Genomic DNA, 15,305 nt, shown 5'->3' with positions numbered 1-15,305 from the left:
CCGTTTACACGAGTCGACTTACGCCGAAAAGCTTCGCCGCACGACAAAAATCGACTCGTGAAATGTCGGCATAAGGTTGAGATATTTTTATATAAGTTTTGTACCAAATAGAAACCTAACGAATAGTTTCAAAGAAATTAGTGATTTAATTTTGACCGACACTGAATATCACATGAAACAAAAACTCTCATTATACGCTTCTACTCTACGGCTTTTAAATTATTTATGTGAATATTTGTTGAACTTTCAAACTATAGCATGTAGCAATCAATTTGACAATTCAAAAACTATTTCGAAAAAATAAGGGCTTCAACATGGCTAAACTGGAATTTATACAGGGCGCTATAAATTTTACGCTACCTTTGGTTTGTTTTGTAAGCACCATCAGCTGCAGTTTTCCAAATCATGAATTTTTATTAATTGCCTGTGAATTGTTTCCAATTTCAGATTTTCGAAATAATTGCCCTAATGGAAGTCAAAAACCAGCATAATAGTATTTGCATTCAGGCTCGGGAAATTGCTCGGGAAGCAAACATTTTTCTATCATTCATAAGCATGCTAATAATTCCTGATTTAATATTGAGCCTGCTAGCGATTGTAGATTTTAAAAATATTGTTCGCCTTTTTGTAAGTTTTTTTTTTTTCTTCTTTTTTTCGCTTTTAAGGACACTTTCCATGCTAAATTGGAAGTTCAGGTCAATTTGTTTTACTGAACCATTTTTTGAAAAGATTTTGCAGAAATTTAAATAGGATTTGATAGGACTTTTCGAATAATCGTAAGGGTTTTGAAATTCAATAAAAATATTATTTAATTCAAATTTTTACGTCATTGCCATCCACTAATTATAAACTTAGATTTGTGTTTCTAGAAATTTAAGTAATAAATAATAACAAATAAAAATAAAATAATTAAAATACTTAGAAATAATCAAGCAATTAACAATCATTAACTGTAGAAAACGTTTTAATTTTATGGTTTTTTTACTTGCAGGGACCATTGTATCAAATTTTTTCTGTTGTTATATGTTTTGGTTCGTCACTGTTTTTATTAAGTGGTATAACAAATTGTGGAAATGCAGCTCAAGACCATTTTTATTCTGCTGTGATCATGACAATTATTGCTGGAATTATTCACTTCATCTATATGGTTTTAGTTTTAATGCAAATGCCAAAAAATATAAAGTGGTCTATATCATCAACATTTAATCAAAATACTTAAATAAAATGTATATTCTACACATACACAATTAATTTTTCATTGGGATACACTTTTAAGATATTGTTTAAAATGTTAATTAAAATTTATTACTTTTACTTTTTTGTAGGTATATTTTTGTTTGCTAGTTTCTAGAAACTTCTTTTCTCGTCGGATGTTGTGGAAAAACCATATTTTAATCGGTGTATAGTTTATTCACGATTTGTAGACACGAATGAAGCAAATTAATACCTTTCATTATCATCTCCTCACTATACGGTACAGAATATTGGATAATAAGTTATAGCATGAAATGCATCTTTTACCTCACTATTATTTAATTTGAAGCTATAAGAAAAATTAAATAATCCTATGATTTGTTCATTGTACCTATCTACGTTTGTTTGTAGGTACGTTGAACATTCTAGAATAAGTAATATTCAAGAAAGTAAAAGTCAAGTCATACCTTTGGACCCACCTGATAGCTCATTAAAACCTTATTGAATAAATTATTTCCATATTAGCTGACAAAAAATTTAAGAGATGTACTCAAGAGATGATCTATACCTTTTAAGAAATCTCACACTGGCACAGAGAAGATAAGGTTAACTTCTGTTCGACATACATAATGTACCTATGTTTTTATATATAAGACAAAAGTCCGACAATTCTTGCATTTTGCAAAAAATTATTATTATACAAGGAAAACTTCAAGCCACTAAGATAGATCTTGTCCGTCTTGCATCTCTATCAAATGCTTTTGAAATTTCAACACAAAAATCTAACTGTCTCCAAAAAGAGGTTAAGACAGTTCAATTCAAACATTTAAGTTTTTTTCGAGAATCAAGTTCCTAAGTGTAAAAACTGTTTCTAAATAATAAAAAAAAATCCTCTAATTTTTTCTGATTTTTATTTTGACACCAGATGGCGCCCCAAGAGGGTTAAAGTTTTTTATCATTTGAAATAGGTATGTGTTTACTTATGAGGCCATTTTTTTTAGATATAGACTTCAATCAAAATTTTTTGATGAGGTTCTTGTCTACATCAAACAACGTGTCTAAAAGGTATACACCATTTTTCTAGGACCAGGGGTTTAGCCAGGACATGCATGGTTTTTTAGGTTTATTAAAGCAAGCATGTTTTATTATAAAAAGCATGAAATAGCATAAAAAATAAAATACAACAAAACAAAAAACATGCATGTCCTGACTTAAACCCCTGGTCCTAGAAAAATGGTTTATACCTCTTAGACACGTTGTTTAATTTAGACAAGAACCTCATTAAAATTTTTTTTTTTCATTTTCGTATAAACGTCATTTTTTTATGATAGCTAAAAAAGAAAAATGTTTTAAAAAACTTTCATACTTTTTTGTCCATCAAATATATAGAATCTTTAAATGCCCGCCATGGTTTCCTGGATTAAGTATTAAATTTTTAAAATTGTTGAGGGCAAAAACATATTATTGGAGGTTTTATCAATTCCTCGAATTTCCTTCCACCACGCGATGCTACCTGCTTTCGATACTTATATATGTATACATAGGGCTCGCAAATCTTTGAACCCCACTGTACATCTTTATAATTTAAAATGTTAACACTCAGTCAGTGTATGGTCTTTCATTATTTTATTCAACAATTAAATGATTTGTACTATTTCCCTAAAAGGGTCACTGTGGAATATTTTTTTTTGAAAAATCTTAAAAGTTGATGTAAATTATTGTTCGAAGCAAATTTTTTTGACATCTCATTTTATTTTCAAACCATAAATATGGCCACAGGTTTCTAGAGAATTTATTAGAATAAAAACAACGAGTATTAAAAAAAATTATGTGTGCAATTCACACGTGGTTGAAGTGAAACCTTAAAAAATCATTTTTCTTGAAAAAAAAAAATGCACCATTAAATAGCTAACAAATTTTCCTGAAGAATAAGGCCATACTTAAATTTTACTTTAAGCAAAAAGTATAAAAATAATTTATTCAAAACAATCATTTTTCATGAAAAAAGCAAAAAATAAATCTTTTCTCTCTTCTAACACCATTTTTTAAAAAAGACAGCCTATAAAAAATTATATATCATCTAAAAGCTTTTTATTTCACCTTTTTCATGACGCTTCAATCATATTTCTACGATGCCTACAGAAGAAGTAAGAATTTTTTAAAGCCAACTATGTCGAAATTTCAATCTGAGATTACGGTACTTCCTACACTGGTGGCTGGTCATCGGCAACAGATCTCCACAGATGATTTGAGGTATTTTTCAAGTTTTTCAATTTAAGAGTGTATAACTTGTGGAGCACGCACCGTTTTCTGTGATATATCAAATAAAAGGTAATATTATCAGCATGCTTATTAAAGTTAAATCAATTGTTATGTGCTCTAGATCAAGATATAACGTGTATAGAAAAAAAAACATCTTTTTACCGTTATCTCAGGATTTTGAATATGAAACTAATTTAAATTTCGAATAATAATAGTTTATTCTATTATCTACCTACAGTATAAATTTCAAGTATCTATCAATCAAAACAAAAAAGTTATAATCGATTCATATTTCGTGTCGCATTTTCGTTTCATCTTGTTTCAAATCACTACGATACTGAAGAAGTTTTCACTTCAAAAAAAATAAACAATAAAATTTAAAATATAAAAGTTTAACAAAATAGCATAAGCATCGATGTAGTTGTCCGAACCCTGCTAATGTTGTTACTTGATAGCGATAATGATGAGATGATGACGTTGCAGTGGCGTCTCGATTTCACAACATGTAATTGAATTTTCCATGTGAACATAAACCGCAAATTAACTTGTCAGATAATCATTTGAATTGCCTTACAAGTTGCAAGTTGAAGCTTCCAGCTAATTGGACAGTTTATAGAAAGATTTTCACTCTGACAGCGAAGTGCCACTATGATTTATGAAAATTGAATTGAGTAATATGACCCGGAAAGGAATTATGAAGGGATGACTGAAAAAATAATAGATTTATAAATTTTTCTTTAATTTGCTTTATTATAGGTACTATTCACTTTTAAATAAAGAAATTCAATTTTTGATGGATTTCATAACCATACAATGTTGCAAATAGTTGCAATTTAAATTAGGTATTGTGTTTAAAAAAATGTTAGATTTGTCGAGTGTACTTGTATTAAAAAAAAAGTGTAAAGAAAGTTGAAATAAGATTCCGTGGCTTAAAATAGGGTAAAGGGCTCATCAGTTGAATGCTTTCGTACCCTTCTAAGACGAAAAATTTTGGTGGATGATTGCTAAAACTTATACAGTAGGGTGTGTCAAAGTGCTCAACTATGGAATTTTCAAATGTAATAGCTTTCAAAAGTTACATTGCTTATCAAAATTAAATTCTGTGTTTACAATTTTCATTTGTTTTAATATCTTTGGCTCGCTCAAAATATATGTAGGAAATTGTTGAAATTGAACACTTAGTAGAAATAATAAGCGATGGAAAAAAAATCATTTTTTCATATAAAATGGTTTTTTTTTTCCAACGCACAGAGGAGTATTCGACCCCAAAATCCGGTCATAAGTGAAAAGAAAAAAAAAATGCATTCGACCCGTTATTTTTTTGCTTTTCGCATTCCTCAATAACCATGCTAACTAAAACCAGTTTCAAATAATAACTGTTGACCCCCTAATTCCCAAGATCTAAGTCTAAATCTAGTCGATTTTATAGCTCAGGCCACAAAAGCTTATTTTATTTTTTAATCATTAACACTGCAGTCTGTTTTTTATTGTGATTTGTGATAATATTGTGAAAAATTTTTGATGCATGTCCAAGGTCAAGGAATGTACTTTATGTAGGGTAAAAGCGGGTGATATGGCGCGGCGGGTGAGATGGCGCACTTTAAATATCTTTTACATTTATTGCTCTAAAAATGTATGAAAAATATTTTTAGCTTTCTTTAAATATTTTAAATCGAAGTAGCCAGTAATCGTTTCTTTATCTGTGATACAAAAAATAAAAAAAAATTTCAAAGCAAATCATGTGATGATTTTTTTCGAATTTTTTTTGTCGCCCTTTTTTTTGTTCCCATATTTTGTGAGTCGTTGGGATCTTAGATGCCCTTGATACACCAATACATACAAGAGAGTATAAGTTATGCATTGCGTGTGAAATCTGAGCTCTAGTTCTATCTGCTTTTTATGGGTGCTTACGAATATGAGTTATGCGCAAAAAGGTGAGATGGCGCAGTTTTTTGCGGGGGAAATGGCGCATTCACTAATAGAATTTTTTAATTGAGTATAGTTTTAGCATGTACAATATCACCCTCAAAATTTTTTTTTTAAGTAATTCAGCCAAGTTCAAATTTTATAAAAAATACGACTATATTTGCAATCTATTATACAGCATGCATAGGTGCTTGACTCCTTCACATCGTTCAACCATTTGTGCAATGAATTTGGCTATAGAAACCTAAATTAAACCCATGCGCCATCTCACCCACCCTATAGGGGGAGATGGTTTTTTCTTAACTTTTTTTCTACATAAATTTAAAAATACAAATTTTAAATATAAAATTCTGTAAAACAAACAATACGTTGGATATTGAATATAGAACATTTTTGCATTGTTAGAAATATGAAATGTAGTTTACTTTGAAAAATATGACAAAAACAAAAAAGGTATGCCATCTCACCCGCTTTTACCCTAAATACAGAAATTTCCATATATTTTATTGAAAATATATTAAAAATTGAAATGACAAGAGTGCATAGAAAAACGTGAAAATTTAGGAAATTTCCGCTAGAAAAAAAAGTGTTTTTGTTATAGTCTCGGGTATGATCGGGCAAAATTTTTTCTTATATATTTAACTGTACTTCTTTGTCATCTCATGCACATAAAAAAAATTTCCACATGTTTCCACCTTTTTCTTTAATGGGTTTTTTTAGTCAAATTGATTTTCTTTGCTTAAAAAACTACTTATTTTCAAATTTTTGTTTTCTTTAACCTTAAATAGGAACAATATTTGAAAATATCATGTAAAAATTAGTTATAGTAATGAATTAAATAAAATTGGAAAAAAAACTAACTTAATTTTTTTTGTTTAATTAACCCGAAAATTTTTTTCAGTGTAACTTTTTAATGCATTATAAGTTTTAAAATAATGTTTTAGGCCAATTCCAATAAGAAAAACATTAAAAATATTTTTGACCGGATTTTGAGGTCGAATACTCCTATGTGCAACGTTGTCAAAATTTGATAGTCCAATTTGACAAAATTTGAGACCATGTCTTTTTTTTTACTTTTAAATTATCATTTAAAAAAATCGAAAAATATAACTTTTTTTATTCCATCACTTTTTTCATATGACAACCTACAGCTCAAAATATTTATATCGACTATGTTTTTTAACCCAATTAGTTTTCATAAAAAAAGCAAAACAATCAATCTCTTTTCTCTTCTAACGTCATTAAATCCATTTTTTAAAAGACAACCTATAATAAATTTTATATCATTATTATTTCACCTTTTATATGACGCTTCAATCATATTTCTACCATGCCTACAAAAAAAGTAAGAATTTTTTAAAGCCAACCATGTCGAAATTTCAAACTGAGATTACGGTACTTCCTCTACTGCTGGCTGGTCATCGGCAACAAACCTTCACAGGTGTTTTGAGGAATTTTCAAGTTTTTCAATTAAAGATTATATAACTTGTAAAACACGTACCGTTATGTGTGATATATTAAATGAAAGGTAATATTATCAGCATGCGTATTAAAGTTAAATAAAGTTGTTATGTACTCTAGATCAAAAGATATAACGTGTTTAGAACAAGAACATCTTTTCACCGTTATCTCAGAATTTTGAATATGAAATTAATTGAAATTTTGCACAATCAAAATTTATTTAATTACCTATCTAATGTATAAATTTCATTTATCTATCTATTAAGTTATGATCAATTGATTTTTCGTGTCGCTTTTTCATTTCATCTTCTTTCAAATCACTACGATACTAAAGAAGCTTTCACTTCAAAAAAAACAAATTTCCTGTTTACAAAATTAAAGGTCGACCTGACAGATAGGTCTCAAATTTTTGACAAACAAATTATGACAACGTTCGGAAGATATTATCTACCTTAATATTATATGTGTACTGTGATATCAAAGCGCTTCGCCTTGCCATCAAAGTTATCGTTGAAGTCTTTGTTGACTCTTTAAAGTATATGAAAAACAGAGTTTTTTATTTTTCGTACGAAGAATTATGTCGGCCAGTGTAAAATGTTGTTATTTGTTTTTGGTATCAAATGAACCCACTATTTAAATAATTTATAAAAACTGAAGCTATTTAAAATTAATGTAGTCATATTGAGCTATATAATAACCACCATACAGAATATTGGTAATTTCTTCCGTTTAATTTCCGGTATATAGTATACTATACATTACCCTATAATTAATAGAAATAATAAATAATTTTGTCACACATGACAAAAATGGAAATCCACATGACTTTCCACACTGATAAAAATTTTAAACTAATTAACACTGTTTCAATTTAATAAAATCCAAATGAAGGCAATTAGGTCTAATGGCTTGACTATATGACTATAAAGTTCTAAAATTACACACTTAAAAATAACAAACTTAACAACAATGTTATCCATCAATCATTTTCTTTTGTCATATAAGTTTTGTTTACATTTGCTTACAGTTTTTTTCAAAAATTTATTTCCCAATCAATTATTGTTAAATACCTACTACAACTACCTGACTATTGCCATTAAAATAACTTAATTTTTTAAATGCATTTCCCGGCCAAGTCGTAACCAAAAAGAATTAAAATCAGATTTAATCTGAAAAATCCAATTGACTTTACGCTGATTGTGGTCGATTATTATTAAGTATTGTACTCGTATACCCATATTACTTTTAGTGATATAATAAAACTACTATTACCAAACGAAAAGTGTTTTTACAATTATCTCTAAACAAAATAAATTAAATTTAGTTTCAAAACACGCTATAAATATGATGCAATGTTTTATGCGATCTTCGTTTGCTTTTCTAATTGTAACTAAAACTATAAACTAAATGCCTTGACTTTGCTGATCTATAATTGATTTGAAGTACAATGCACCGCTTCTATAATTTTATCAATTGATTTGCGTCTGTGGAATCAATTTCCACCTAGGTTGATGCTGCTACCGTGTCTTTTTATTATAATTATAACATATTTTGCATCAATTTTAAATATTCTATTAAGAAATTTGTTTTTGTTTTTGTTCTTCAATAATAAATAAATTGTTAGATTGATGAATTGCAAATTGAAATAATTTGATATCAAAGTGAGAGCAATAATAAATTAGCAATAATAAATGTTTGTATTAGAATTATTTATTTGCATATTTAAATATTAAAAATGATAATAATAATTGACTAAGCTTTCTAAGCAATTAGGTCAAGTTGGAGCAATTAACACGTATCTAACACGGTAAATAGGGAGACTTTGTGAATATTAATAATAATATAAATTGAGAGAAAGAATTTTAATTGTTCGGAGTATATTAAAACGCATTCCAAATTGTTTTTCCAAACAGTAGGGTGCAAAAAAATATTAAAATGGGTTTTTCCTTTAATTCTCAAAACGATAAGTTACGAGTTCAATTTCAAACACACAGAAGCAAAAAATTAACTTTATTTGGTCTTATTCCTTTTACCTTTTTGCCCAAACAATCAGTGATAAGCTAGAATCATCATACTTAATCTACTGATGGCATATTCAGAAGAGAAGTAGATCCATCAGAGGCGTACGTTGAGTTGCCGGGGCCCCGGGGCAAGACTAAATTTTTGGGCTCCTTTGATATTGGGGACCCCTTTGATATAGAAAATAAGAACAAATAACAAAGTACGTATACGCCTTAGTTTTTTTTTTTTTTTTGGATTGGCCCTGATTTATCATTTGTTGGTAGTTAAGATTTTTGGGGCCCCTGAGGTAGAATTTTTTTTTTATATGAAATATTATGTGGCTGGCTACCAATTCATTATGTATTTCAATGAAGAATATAACTTGTTTACATTGTGTCCGAAGTGATTCATGTCAAATATCTTATCTTTTTGCTTCGTTACTTTTATAATAAGTTTACTTCGCTGCATTGTCTCCAGTCAGGGCCCTGACGTGTCGGGGGCCCCGGGGCACCACCTTTGCTTGCTCAAAGCCATTTCTTGGCCAAAAAGAAATTAAATGGATTTTTTAAATGCGAAATATAAATAACCATTGTTAAACTCAATTTAATTCCCAAGACAGCCCAGGTGAACCTTACAAACAGGGGTCTGAAAAAATGTATTAAGTTTTTTGAGACAAACAACAGCATTGGTCAAAGAATTTATGTATGCTGTAATAGGTAAACTGAACCGTCATAATTATTTCGATCAAATCTGCAACCAAACCTTCAATTCTTTATATTGAGTTCCAATAAAAAATGTTTAAACGCTTCAATATCTGTTTTAAGGACTATTCTTTGTTTGATCACTTTAAAAGTGTTCCTTTTATGACTCGGTTGTTAGGATTGCCAAATAAATTTGATATCTTTTGTGAACCCGTTCTTTAAAAACAATACCTTAGCTTTTTCTTCAACTTGGATACTTTCTGAGAAGCTCTGCTGATGTCACAGTACATTCGTCATCTCAAAAACACTTTTTTTCCCTCGAAGAAATAATATATTTAAATAGCACCACTTTTTGATGAAAAACGGTATAAAATTTGTTTGCTTTAAACTTAAGAAAAAAAAAAAATTCTGGAAAGTACACGAGTTGTATTTATTATTGACTTAGACTTATTTATAAATTAATACAACAAAATAAAAAGTGTGTTAAGACAACTTTATTTTTTTTTTTTTCTTAAAAGTACAATAAGTTTTTTATTAATATTTAATTATATTTAAAAACTGAAAAAAATTATTTTTAATTGTAGGTTAGTTAACAAGGTAAATTAGCAAGACAAAGTAGATCAACACTTTAGCATACTGAATTTATTACAAATTATTATTGCTTTATTATAAATCCATTTTTAATAAAATTTATTACACGTGTCGCAAAGGGTTTTACTTACAAAATTTATAAAATGTAATAAACTGTATCAATCATTACAGCATAGACGTTACAAGCCCTTTTTCTGTGTAATGGGAGGATGATTATGTTAAAAATATCTGGGCAGCGATTTTTAGAAGAGAATTGTATGATAAAGATTCAGTTTAAAAAAAATTTATTAGTGAAGCTGAAATCAATTAATTATTAAGAACAGAAGTAAGAGGTTTGAAAAGTTTGAAATTAAAATTGGCTCTAGGAAATTAATTTCACCCTCTATAGTAGACCCTTGGTTCCCCAAAAATCGAAAGATATCTGTTCCCAAATGCAAGAAAATTAAAAGCATCAAAGAAATATTTGGTTTTCGTTCCTATGCCTTCATGAGAGATGAGACTTTTGTTTTGATGTAGAACTCAAAATGCATTTTGAAGAAATTTGTATAAATTATTTTTTTTTCGCGGGGTTAACCTTGGGTTTTTGCAAAAATTAAAAAAAAAAAAATGTTTGTACCTGAGCGCATAATTTTGTTCACTACTAACTCATATCCTTAGACCGAAACTTGTTTCGAGGCTTTCATTCGAAGATATCTGCTTGTGAATGTAGTAACATGTAAGTTAAAAATAACACAGCAACTAGACCTCAAATTTTTATTAAAACAACTTTAAGAGACTTTTCTTTTGACGTCTCACTCGATGGATTTGGAGGAAATTCTTTAAAATGCATTTTTTGCGGCAAGACATTTTTTTTTTCAAACTCAAAAAAAAAAAAAACTCAACAACGAGATTTCAAAAAAAAACTTTTGGTTTTCATCTATCTATTAATAGAGCTGAAAGAAACCTTTGTTTTAATGTCTCACTCGATGGATTTGGGGGAAATTTTTTATAATGCATTTTGTTTGGACAAGGAGTTAACCTTGGATTTTTTCGAAAATCAAAAAAAAAATGTTTTATTTTAATGCATAGCCCTCTGTTAACTATGAACTCATATCTTTGAACCAATCTTGTTTCGAGACATTCAGTTGAAAATATCAGCTTCCGAATCGTATTTCAACAAATCTTTAGAATTTCATTAGTTAATAGAGCTTGAAGAGACCTTTATTTTTTTTTGACAAGGGTTTAACCTGGGATTTTTTCGAAAATAAGAAAAAAAAAATTTTGTAAATTTTTTACCTAAGTGCATAGCCCTGTTCACTATCAACTCATATCTTTAAACCAAAACTTGTTTGGAGACATTCATCCTCACTCGATGCATTTGGAGGAATTTTTTTAGAATACATTTTTTTGGATTTTCTTTATTTTATTTTATTGTATCGTATTTTATTTTATTTTATTTTATTTTATTTTATTTTATTTTATTTTATTTTATTTTATTTTATTTTATTTTATTTTATTTTATTTTATTTTATTTTATTTTATTTTATTTTATTTTATTTTATTTTATTTTATTTTATTTAATTTTAATAAAGAACTCTCGTCAAAAACTTTTTCCAAAGGGTTTTATAATTTTAATCACTAAAATTAAAAAAAAGCTTTCTTGCATTCACACCCAATCATTTTTTCGTTTCCGTTTCCTTTTAAAATATTTTTTTTTTTTTTTTTTCAATTTATCCAAAAAAAGAACAAATCCTGGTTTCTTGACCTATAGAACCATTCCTCATGGGGGTGAATTTAACTATCTAAAAATAACTCCGTGTTTTTCCAACACACGAAGAAGTTTATAGAAGAGCCGTTTATAATTTGTGTCTATTGTGCAGATTTAAGGGCATTGCATTCAAAAGATGTTCTTCTATTTTTAAAATGTTGCAAGGAACAAAGTCTTCCCGGAGCGGAGTAGTGTTTTAATGCTCTGTATGTGGAAAATCTCATTCAGAATTCGTTGTCACAGGAAATAGGTTCATTGAAAATTTTAGTGATGGCATCTTTTGGTATTCGTGGTATTAATCAAAACGGAGGAATAAATATTTGTTGTTGTCGAATTTTTACGTGTGTGAATTTTGGTTTTGTTACATCTAAATTTGGTCTGCTTAAGGTTTTTGAACTCTTACTAGCCACAGTTTGTGAAGGACTTTTGGTAAAATATGGAATTCCAGTAGCTGATACAATTGGACAAGCATTGACGGGTTTTCTAACAACGTCTGCAAATTGCTTTACAACAACAGCAATACTTGCTGCTTGTTATTGTTTCTCAGACAAGTCATTCGGTCTGATTCGACAGTCTTTATTTGTAAGCATAGAATTTAAAGATGAATTTGAAGATTCTTAACAAAAGTCGGAAGTTGATATAAATAGTTTCTTTTGTTTATTAAAAGGAAACACTGTTCAACGCTGTTGCATGTTTTATGTACTTTAGTGCTGCTAGTTATATGGGATTTGCTTGTGTTGTTTGGCTGCATCCACAGTTTCTAGTTAGACCAGGATTTTGGGCGTATCCTGCTATGACAGCTGCATATGTGAGTATATTAAAAAAAAAAAAAAATTACAATAGATGTATACATTTATATTTTTTAAAAAGTATTTAGGATACCTAGCTTCACTTGCACACGGTATAGATGCAATTCTATCATTCAAACATTATAGAGGATATCGATGATTTAACATAAAGTGATTTTTAATACCGGATTAGTTATAGTTATCTTTTATTTAGTGTTATTTCATAAGTTGTGCAATAAAAAATAAAAGAGTAAAAGTGTTTTACTCCATTCAGGGGCGGATCCAGGATTTTTTTCTGGGGGGGGCACAAGGGACGGATTGGCAAAAAAAAACAGCAATAACAGTTAGAAATAAAGTGAAGTACCATACGACTGACTAACAAGCAGAAAATTTTAACGACCCACAGTGGTCTAAAACCTGGCCAAAAATATTTAGGCACATTTCCCACATCCCCAAAAAGTTATTCGGAAGGAAAAATTTTCATTTTCTTGTTACAGTAAAAGCCACTTAAGTGCTAACCCTCTTACTCCTGGATTAGCCGGAAGAAAAAAAATATAAAAAATCAGAAAATGCACGTACAATTCTGTGCTATATTAAAGTTAGTAATCTATTCTTTGTTTAATTTTTTGACTTAAGTTGTTTCACCAAATAGATTTTGAGAAATTAAGTTTTAAAGATGAAATTTTGAAAAAAAAAATGTTTACGTTTTTTAATTGATTTTGTATAAAATTTTGCAATATTATGGACATAATTATACCATTAGTTAATGACCTAGTAGTTTTTAGTCAAATACTAAAGACTTCATTCTAATAAATATTAAAGTTCCTAAGAATAACAAAAAAACTGAATCCTACTTTTTTGCCGGGAAACCCAGTTTTTTTTTTATTTGCATTAACCTTTTGTAACCCAAGGTCGTAAATTTAAAAATTAATAAGTCAATCGATTGGCCTTTATCTTTAATAAAACACGTATTTTTTATAAATTCAATAAAGTCATTATTTACTTAGTTATTTCGATATTTTGGGAGTAAAAAAAAGTTTAAATAATTTATTTTTATACAGGGTGTCCCAAAAGTAATGGATCAAACGAAATATGCAGATAGGCCAACTTTAGGGCTCTCAGAATTTGGTAACTTGTTCATCCCAAATCCTTACGGTTTTCAATTTAATGCAGTTTTTGTGAATTATCGAAAAATCTCGACTTTGCAACAGTATTTTGCTTCCTCCGCTCATAATTGATTTTTGTTTTTTACAATTCTTTCACTAAAACATTGCCTAATAATAAGAAATAATTATTTAATCAAAATATTTTTTATTTCATACGCCATTTTGCTGCAAATTATGTAACAGTTCCATGTTTTATAAAAACTCAATTTCTTACTTTTATTTGAGAGGAACATCCCGAAAAAAAATTGTATGGTGTGATACTGGTTTATTATTTTAAAAACTTGCCGTGTTATTGCACTTTTCAAAAATGTATAAAAATTTCCAAAGTTCAAATTAGAACGAAAGATATTACAATTTTAATGCAAAAAAACAGGGGTTTTCCGAGCAAAATAACAAACAAAAATCGAGGCTTTTATTCAAAAAGAAATAAACAAACAACAGTCGAGGAAATGTGTTTATTTTTCTTTGTTATTTTTCTCTGAAAAGGCCTGTTTTGTTGCATTAAAATTGTAATATCTTTTGTTCTAACTTCAAGTTTGGAAACTTTTATACATTTTTGAAAAGTGCAATAACACGGCAAGTTTTTAAAATAATTAACCTGTGTCACACCATACAAATTTTTTGCAGTGTGTTGCTCTGAAAAAAAATTAAGTAATTGAGTTTTTATAAAACATGGAACTGTTAATTAATTTGCAGCAAAATGGCGTATGAAATAAAAAATATTTTGATTAAATAATTATTTATTCTTATTAACCAATGTTTTAGTGAAAGAATTGTAAAAAACAAAAATCAATTATGACCGGAGGAAGCAAAATACTGTTGCAAAGCCGAGATTTTTCGATAATTCACAAAAACTGCATTAAATTGAAAACCGTAAGGATTTGGGATGAACAAGTTACTAAATTCTGAGAGCCCTAAAGTTGGCCTATCTGCATATTTCGTTTGATCCATTACTTTTGGGACACCCTGTATAAAAATTCAAAAATTCAAGCAAAAAACTATCTAATATTAATTTTTAGGCACTTTCCTAAAATCCAAAAATAAAACCCCGTGGGGTTTACTAACAAAAACTATTTTTTTTCTGAATTTCGTAGTTTTTATACAAATTTGCTTATTTTCAAAAAAAGCCCAACTTTCAACATTAACTGTCAATTAAAAACTATTGGTGCTATTTATTAGAAATTTGAAGTACTATTTCGATAAAGCAATACTTAAAGATTATAATATTAGAAGCTTCAAAAGAAAAAAAAATAGTTTGTAGAGCTTTTTTGCAATCTTTTTCGGTTTGTTACAGAAATGTCACATGGGGCTACAAGGGGTTAAATTGTTTTATACCTCAAGAATATTGTGTTCAAATCGTAGGTCTCTTGGAGCCAAATTGACCAAGTTATAAGTATTTTAATACTACCCTTAGGAACGTTTTAGTCTTTTAGTCCAGAGTTCAAAACTTTAAATCGTTATCCCCACA

General features: G+C 28.6%; 1 protein-coding gene and 1 long non-coding RNA gene across 2 annotated transcripts; both read left to right on the top strand.

The window, feature by feature from the left end:
• Positions 1-68: 68 nt before the first annotated feature.
• Positions 69-1,259, top strand: LOC129910677 (uncharacterized). Its single transcript, XR_008771541.1, has 3 exons — positions 69-374; positions 448-627; positions 992-1,259. It is a non-coding gene; the product is annotated as an uncharacterized LOC129910677 (long non-coding RNA).
• A 10,581-nt stretch (positions 1,260-11,840) lies between these two features.
• On the top strand, positions 11,841-12,877 carry LOC129910672 (protein singles bar). The gene is made up of 3 exons (XM_055988141.1): positions 11,841-12,465; positions 12,551-12,691; positions 12,754-12,877. Exons 1-3 carry the CDS (start codon positions 12,154-12,156, stop codon positions 12,829-12,831), a joined length of 531 nt encoding a protein of 176 aa, XP_055844116.1. The 5' UTR covers positions 11,841-12,153; the 3' UTR covers positions 12,832-12,877.
• Positions 12,878-15,305: the final 2,428 nt, after the last annotated feature.

This window comes from Episyrphus balteatus, chromosome 2 (genome assembly GCF_945859705.1).
Source record: "Episyrphus balteatus chromosome 2, idEpiBalt1.1, whole genome shotgun sequence".
NCBI lineage: Eukaryota > Metazoa > Arthropoda > Insecta > Diptera > Syrphidae > Episyrphus > Episyrphus balteatus.
This window is presented reverse-complemented; position numbering and strand designations above follow the sequence as displayed.